Source organism: Empidonax traillii, unplaced genomic scaffold (genome assembly GCF_003031625.1).
Source record: "Empidonax traillii isolate 1590-97213 ecotype Southwest subspecies unplaced genomic scaffold, ASM303162v1 scaffold107:size1083646, whole genome shotgun sequence".
Taxonomy (NCBI): Eukaryota; Metazoa; Chordata; class Aves; order Passeriformes; family Tyrannidae; genus Empidonax; species Empidonax traillii.
In genome coordinates, this window is record NW_020955300.1 from 215,226 (window position 1) to 223,939 (window position 8,714).

Below are 8,714 nucleotides of genomic sequence, written 5' to 3' on the forward strand. Positions count from 1 at the left end.
CCCAGTAAAAGCAGATATTACTTTTCTTTGTGAGAACCTGGGGTACACAAGGGCCAGTAGGTACCATTTGCAGGTGGGACCCTTGCCCCAAAGCCTTGTTCTTCCCTCAAAACATGCAGACACCAGAAGCAATGGAAAGGCCCCTCAGCAGCCTCTGCATACCACAGAACACACATTTGATTCACTTTTTGCCCACTTTTCAGTGCAGTGACACACTGTGCAGTATTCACATGCACCATTTACACAGGCAACAGAAAATCCCACCCCAGGAAATAAAGTGCAACATCCAAGCTACATCTTAGCTACCATCAGTTTACAGTCACGCTCAGATGCTTAGTAAAATTATATCAGACTTTGTCCTGAGAATCTCAAAGCTGGAGATAACATACTGTAATTACATCACCTTTTCATTCCCCTTTATCCTGTCCCGCTCCTGTAGCTGCTCCCATCTTCCCGTTTACCTGAGGCTGTCACAACTGTTATGGAGACTTCAGCCATGCAAACCCATTCAGCTCCCCATTCAGCCTGGCAGGGATGGTGGGGGGATGTCTGGGAACCATTGCCAGAGGAATGGCAAGGATATCAACAGCTGGTGGATCTTTCTGGCCTGCAGTAGGTACAGTAGGGAATAATTCTCATCTCTCCAATCTCTGTTTTTTCAGGTTGATTATTGGCTTCACCTGAAATGCAAAATTAACAGATTAAAAGCTGTTACACAAGCAGCTGGTGCTTGCTGCTGACAGGACAGGGTTGCTCCTGTTTTAGGCAGGGTTTCAGCAGAGAAGTCAGGATCTCAGTTCAGGACTCCCAGATCCCCAACCAATCTTTAGCCTTGAATTATCCTTTCACTCCAATTGTTCCATCAGTACTTTCCAGGCTACATTGGCTCCTTCCATATGTTGCTGTTGCAGCCTCTGTAAACTGTAGTAAGTAGCGTTTGATTATTACACACTGTAATAATACTGTGATAGTACCAGGATCATTCACTAGGCACCGTAAATAATTGCACCAGAGTTTAAGCTATCCTTAGCAATCATTTTAGTACATGTGAAGTATAAAGAGCAAAAACCTTTTCTCTTTTTCCAGAACAGATGATCAGTTATAGTAGATAACTAAGCTGATTTGAAAACCATTTCAATAAAATAAAAAAACCAAACTGTTAAGTCATACTGTTCTGAAAAAATAATTTATTCCAATCATTAAAGGCTTGATCTATGTTAAAAGGAAGATTTTTAATGGTTGAACTGTTGGACCAAAGAGCCAGAGCTCTCTGGAAACCTTTTGGATTTCTGACACTTCTCTATGTGTAATGTGTGCAATAGCTGAGCAATCTTACCTCCTACTTCATCAACATGTTTCTGTAATCCTTCTGATCAGAGAATCTCAGTTCACATTTGTAAATTCATATGCAGCTCTGGAGAATGTGTTCTTTCAGACAGGGGAACTGAAGATCATGCAAGCTTAAAACATAAACTAATGTTCTGTAAATATCCCAAGCTGAAGGTGCTAACAGACCAATATATCTCTACAGTAAAAAACCATGTAACTATTGACTCTTATAGGTGTTTTTAAACTAATTGCTCACATTCGTTGAATTCGTGATCCATTATATCTGTGCAAACTGTAAAATGTCATTATATACTTTCTGCATGTCGAAATGAACAAAGAAGTTGAAAAAAACAATAAATTAAATCTCCTTTTTGTATAAAGTTACAGCTTCTTATGTAGACTTTTTCTTAGTAGTTTAAATGGGGAGTTATAGCAGTGCCTATTCATTTTACTATTTGCACGGAATGCGTAGACTTCCAATTTTGAATCTTTGAATCTCTTTCCACGACTGAAAAAAGTTCCAAATATGGGAAAGAAAAACAACAGAAGATAAGAAACTGGATTTACAAAGAGGAGTCAGATTTGCAAATCAATATTTTGGTTCCATTTTGATTTGAAGAGTTTTGTAAGACTATGTCATTTATCACATAAATTTTAGACACAGCTGCAGTTTTGTATTCAGTCTGTGAGTAAATGTGGAACTTGGCAGCTCCTAGAGATTCACGTCCAAGCAAGGATGAATTCCAAACTTCTTGTTATTGCTCAAATGTTCGTCTTTATGGAAAAAATAACTTAAACACAGAAATGCATCAGCGTAAGCAAAGAGGAAGCTTTGGAAAGTTTGTGACGAAGTTCTCCTGTCACATTGCACTCACCTTTATGAGTCAGTTATGGGATAGTTTTTCTGAGATTGTCCTCCTGTGAGTTTTTAGGATTCCTCATGTTACTAAAATTTTACATTATTTAAAAAATGTTGTGTTTAAGGTCTTCACAAAACACATGTTTTGAAAAAGATATTTTTAAAAAGTAATTTTGACAGAAATGAAGCATATAGCTTCATTTGAGATGAATTTTTAAACTGTTTCCTTTATTTAAAAAAAAAAAAAAGAAGTAACTTTTTTAACAGGATGGTGTTTAAATAAAATAAATACTTATACATTTCAAATCTTCAAATTAAATCTTGAACCATTCAGAGTTTTCCCATGGTGATGGTATTAACTGGAACAGCTTTTTTAATTTATCAATTTTATCAGTGTTTGCATAAATCTAACTTATTTTCTTTTAATGAATAAAACGTTGGAATAAAGTATTTATCATGACAGGGAAGTTCATAATAAGGTATCACCATTTTGCATCTCATGCCTTTTCATTTTAACTCTTTAATACTTATCAAACAAAAAAGGACCCAGTTGAAAGAATTGAGAGAGATGGTGTATGTGTTAGTTAGGCAGCCAATGGGAGGAAAGTTTTCCTGTAAGGAAAAAGTATTCCAGTCTCACTGTTTTTTTAAAAAACTTGAAAGCCTGTATTGTTTACACAGATATACTTAAGAGAGATTTGTATTTAAAATCTGAGATGCAATAGATATCATCTTTTTAAAATATTGCTCTAATCAGTGGACAATCAAAATAAAAAAGATAAAAATACTTAGAAACAACCATTCTAAGGCTACAAGGTCCCAGCAGGTAATTAAGGGGGGGCGGGGGGGGAGGGAAGAAAAAAAAAAGAGCTCCCACCACAACAAAACCCTAGCTCTGAATTTGTCCTTGTGTGCATTGGCACTGAGAGAACAGTTCAGAGTTGTTGATGAAATCATTATTGTTACGGACATGGTTAATCATACAAAGGAACTTTCGATTGCCAAGGACCCGCACTTGAAAGCACAGAACGACAAGAGTCATGACATATGGCTTGTAGTATTTCACAATGAGAATGAAATATTTCACATGCCTTGAAAATTACTACAGCTGACATTTGGAGAAGTTAAAAAAAAAAAAAAAAAAAAAATCCTGGGGCTTTCTTCCAAAATGTAACATCACACACATCGTGCATGGCCAACAAAACTCTCAGACACCACTCAGTCACTCAGTCGTGCCTCAGGATGCATCTTTGAATTCTCTCAGTAACCTCTCTACTGTTGCTTACCAGCTGTTTCTGGATTTGAAACTTTGTCTAGATTGCCAGGAAGAACAAGGAGTAGGTATGTCTATATTTTTTTTATGTCTTATTTTTATTAAAATCATTTATATATTTTATTTTAAAAACCAAATTTTTGTGCTCTCAGTTCTGACCTGTGCGGTCTAGTAAGACTTTCTTTTTAACCATGAAAGTAACTCTGAAGGTCAGAATTAGTTTATGTGTAAAACAAAGATTCATTTTACCAAATTACCATAATTGGATAATCAGAATTACTAGTAAAAATGCTGATAGATTCACCGTACATGGAAATTCATCATAAATCAGCTCAAAGTAAGAAAAGTATGTCATTATTTGTACGAAAGTTGACTGGAATGTGTTAAGTACCTAAATTGAAAAACATTCTTGTGGCTAATTGTCCATTAGCACTAAATATTTAAAAATACTTAGAAAAGAAAATTGTCTTTGAGGAAGAAATAAAATTAAACAACTGAAAATAAATTGCATTTTCTGTCAAGAGGACATCTGGAGCTCTGAATTTCTAGGAGGTTTGCTGTAGTACTTAGATACTGACTAGTAAACTGAAGAATTTTTCCCAATGATGAACTCTGCAGAATCTTCAGGTACAATTACTACCTGAACAAGAATTCAGACTTAGCTGTTATTAAAAGCTATTTGTGATGGAAAATAAATGTTCCTGGTGTTTTTGGTTTACCCTCTCATGAACGAATTTGTGACTCCAGCCCAGCGATCACATCTGAGGTAACTGGCATAAGCTAACAGCAAGAAGTCATCAGGAAATGGGCAAGGAAGGACAATAAGCACTTCTTTTTCCTCTATATTTAATAGAAGAAAGAATTCTGATTATGTTTAACTGTTATCTTTCTCTTAAATCATTTTTGACATATAATGTTAGAGATTTTCTGCTGTTGCTTTCATGCCTTAGGCTATAAGGTTAGATTACTGCTGTCTCACAAATAGCCCCTTTGATGCTAATTAGCCATTTATTTGCTAAATATATCTCATCTATAGTTTTAGATCCTCTCCAATTATCTTAGTTTGCATGAGGCTGTCTGCAAACTAACTTATAATATTCAGACTGTTGTGAGGGAAGATGTTCAAATCCAGAGAGCTGTTTTAACTCAGGCAGTAGCTCAGTTCCCTGTTAAGACTGTCAGCTTGAGTGAATTTATGAACTCAGATACAACTTAGCTGCTCACTTAATCCTGCAATGGTGAAAAATGTTTTGTGCATTTGTACTAAATAACATTATGTGGAATATTAGTACTTAACTAATTCCTAGACGTGTCACAGAGAGAGAAGTATTGCAAGCTGCTCAGAGATAGACATCACTGAGACTCTATGTATATGTAAAAGAGATGAACCATGGTCCTAAATGCTGTTTTCAGAAACTCCATCCTTAGCTGTGCAAAAATACAGAAACTGAAAGAGCAGAGTTAGGTAGCTGCAGCAGAAAGTTAACATTCACAATGACTGATAGCAAAATATTGATTTTTTTTCAAATGCATTCCTTTTTATGTTTGACATGCTCTACTTGCCTGAAGTGTTAGATGACACCACAGGCTCAGTAATATCTTGCATGCCATAATGATTCTGAGACTGAATGCCCACAAAAACCAAGATACAGGCACTATGGTTGAGCATGGCAATACCAGAAGAATGAAGTCAATGCAGGAGTCAGCTCTGACAACTCAGTGGATATTCATGAGAGGATAATGTTTTACCTTTGCTCTCACTCATGCACAATCTCACACGGAGTTACCAGAGAGAACTATGTCCAATTCTGGGCCCCTCAGTTCAGGAAGGATATTGAGGTGCTGGAGCGGGTCCAGAGAAGAGCAACCAGGCTGGTGAAGGGACTTGAGCACAAGTCCTATGAGGAGAGGCTGAGGGAGCTGGGGTTGTTTAATCTGGAGAAGAGAAGGCTCAGAGGAGACCTCATCAGTCTCTACAACTCCCTTAAGGGAGGTTGTAGCCAGGTGGGGGTTGGTCTCTTCTCCCAGGCAATCAGCAGCAGGACAAGAGGGCATGGGCTTAAGCTCTGCTGGGGGAGGTTTAGGCTGGATATTAGAAAGAAATTTTTTTACAAAGAGAGTGATCAGGCATTGGAATGGGCTGCCCAGGGAGGTGGTGGATTCACTGTCCCTGGAGGTTTTTAGCATGAGACTGGATGTGGCACTGACTGCCATGGTCTGGTAACCACGGCGGGGTTGGATCAAGGGTTGGACTTGATGATCTCGGAAGCCTTTTCCAACCCAGTTTATTCTACGATTCTATGATTCTAAATAAAGGTATTGCCAATGCTATGCAGGTCTAAACACTTGGGAGGATGGGACAGCCTCTCTCCAGCTGAATTCAATGAAGTTTTTGAGCTGGAGAAGAGTAAATTTAGAGCTGCAGAGAGTTTTCCTTCAGGCAAGATTTTGAGCATAAGATTTTGGAGGAACTATGTTTTATTATTCAAACTGTTGACATTTGAGGGCAATAAGCTGTCTAGTCTAACAGCAATTTTGAACCCAAAGTTCAGGATGAGAGAAACTGAGAAGGAGCAAAAGAATGCAAAGTTCAAATAACAAGTGATGCACACAGAGAGTGAGCAGCTTTTTAGTTCTGGGAAACATGCATCATCATGCTTAAGCAGGATGATAGAATATAATAATACATTAATATATACCTTATGGATATATAATAGTATACATAGCATGGTAAATAAGAGTAAGAGAAAGGGCAGGGAAGGGTGCAAAGCTGGCTTTGTGTCACGAGTGGGACTCCCTCTACTCTGGGGGAGATAGAATTCTCCCATATTTGTTTCTGTCATCAGTATGGAAGAGACATATAGAACTACTTACACTGATTTGGTACTTTCCTTCTGCTGTGCCACTTTAAACAATGGAAACAAGGAGAGGAAATTCCATAGGATGCAGAGTAAGTTACATCCTTGCTAATACTGTAAACATTTACTGTAAACGTTATGTTGCACATAACAAGTATGGATTGATCTATAATAATCAGTGAGGACTAATAAAGAATTTCCAGCAGTTAAATGTTTGTTATACCACTCATGGGAGACAACTTTTGCAGTTTTATGCTTCTTCTTTGCAGTCATTTTCTCTCATTTGAAAGACATCTCCTGTTCGCTTCGGAATTTTTAAAAAAATGACTGAAACTCCTCTACTGAATATTCCCTCCTCAAACCAGAGTGAAAACAGAAGCAACTCAACTATTTGCCCAGAACAGGATGACTGGTGGGACATCGTGTACTATATAGTACCCAAGTACCTCAACGCTGTCTGTGCTATTGGAATGCTTGGAAACGTATTTGTTCTCTTCATTTATTCACTGCACAAGGGCCCCCTGAAGATAGCTGAAATCTACCTTATGAACCTAGCTGTTGCTGATCTCATCTTCCTCATGGGCCTCCCTTTCTGGGCAGAGAACATCAGGAATAAATTCAACTGGCCGTTTGGCAGTTTCGTTTGCCGCAGCAACAGCGCGTCCATCAGCCTGAACATGTACACCAGCATCTACTTGCTGGTGGCCGTCAGCGTGGATCGCTACTGGACTCTTGTGCATACCTTGAACCACAGAGGGATACGGAGCAAAGCTGTTGCCAAAGGGATCTGCTTGCTCATCTGGTTCTTTGGCATCCTCCTCAGTGTCCCAGTTTTTATGTTTCGGACTGTGAAAGAGTATCCCCAGTGGAATATTTCAGCATGCACTTTGGACTTCCCCAACCCAGCGTGGGAAATAGCTCAAAGCCTGGTACTCAACATAGTGGGATTTGTGTTGCCATCTACAGCAATCATCTTCCTTAATTTCTCTACCATTAGGTCCCTACAAAAAAAAGCAAGAGTACGAAGAGCACTCAGGACAAAGGACTGCAAGGGGCGCAAAGGTACAAAAGCTACCAGGCTGATCTTCACAGTTGTATTGACATTTCTTTTCTGTTGGGCTCCTCACCACTTTTTTGTATTCCTTGATGTATTACACGATACAGAAGTGATCAAAGGCTGCTTCTGGGAAGAACTGATCAATTTTGGGGAACAGTTTGCTCATATGCTGGCTACCACCAACAGCTGCATTAACCCTGTGATTTATGTCTTTGTTGGGAAATACTTCAGGCAAAAGGCTTTAGAAGTTTTTTCACAGTTTATTCCCTGTGGATTTTCTTTGAAATGGGTATCTTTAAAAGAAATGTCGTCAAATTTCAAAATGTTTCCAGTCAGGAGTAGTTTAACCTAATGGTTATTGTCTCCATCTTCATTTTTATATTACAACTTATTTAATGCCATTGTAAATGACATTAAAAATTAATATGAATTGCACTGATCTGCCATTCGCAGACTAGGATAATTATCTACTAAAGTAAATCACTTGATGGCTTATTTGTCCTCAGGTTTATTTTTTTATGTCTGTGTTATCCATCCAAATGCATAACATGTGATATCAGAATTTTATACCAAATAACCTAATCTGTTGTACCAATTACCAGTGGCTTGAAAGAAAAACTGTTTGACAAAATAACAGAAAATATTACAGAAAACCGTAAGCCAGCTGAACGTTTTACTTCATTTTATCTGTGATGACAGCTATTATACCACCTAAAACACCGTTCATAAAACTGCAGCAGGTGTTACAGAGCAAATACGAGCTTAATGTTTAGCTAATAACTGCATTTGACCAATTATAGAATAGCTCCAGTTATTTTGAACAAAATTTTAATTGGTTTGCATTTTCACAGTAACATATGGAAAATCTGAATATTTTTTTGTGCATTTCAATTACATTCAGCACATAAATATTGTAAAAGATGATTTTTACAAAGAAATTATACATAAGCTGTAAAAAAGCAATGTAACACAGTAGCCTCCTCAAAATCTGACTTTTTTTGATCTGGTAAAATGTTACACAATTGCTCCTCAAGTGCATAAAGGTTCTTTCTAATTTTTATGTGTGAAAATATCTGTGATTGCCATTAATAATCTATTGATTTAGAATATCTTTCATCTGAGGCAAATCCATAGAGATATATTTGTATTTTTATGAATAAAAATAATAAACTGCATAACCTCTCATTTTTATCATAGTTTTTTTCTTTCTTATATTTTATTTTTGTATTTTGTCTCTTTTCCCTGTTTCTTTGGGGAAGAGCAAATATATAGTTCTGTGATTAAAAATCCTTGTTGCTACCAAAATACAGACTCTGGTAGTAGAAGAAAACTTCTCTT

The 8,714-nt window shown here is 37.3% G+C and overlaps 1 protein-coding gene across 2 annotated transcripts in view; it reads left to right on the plus strand.

Annotated features, from left to right (window-relative positions):
* The window catches only part of BDKRB1 (bradykinin receptor B1), a 17,468-nt gene extending 8,976 nt beyond the window's left edge, over positions 1–8,492 (plus strand). Inside the window, exons 1-2 of one of the 2 annotated variants that reach the window (XM_027882598.1) lie at positions 6,390–7,730; positions 8,482–8,492. In XM_027882598.1, coding sequence (XP_027738399.1) covers positions 6,643–7,728 — 1,086 coding nt within the window. In that variant the 5' untranslated portion in view covers positions 6,390–6,642 and the 3' untranslated portion in view covers positions 7,729–7,730; positions 8,482–8,492. Of the gene's footprint in view, positions 1–6,389; positions 8,037–8,481 lie in introns of those variants that run through there. The other variant, XM_027882597.1, reaches the window with a different exon arrangement.
* The last annotated feature ends 222 nt before the right edge of the window (positions 8,493–8,714 follow it).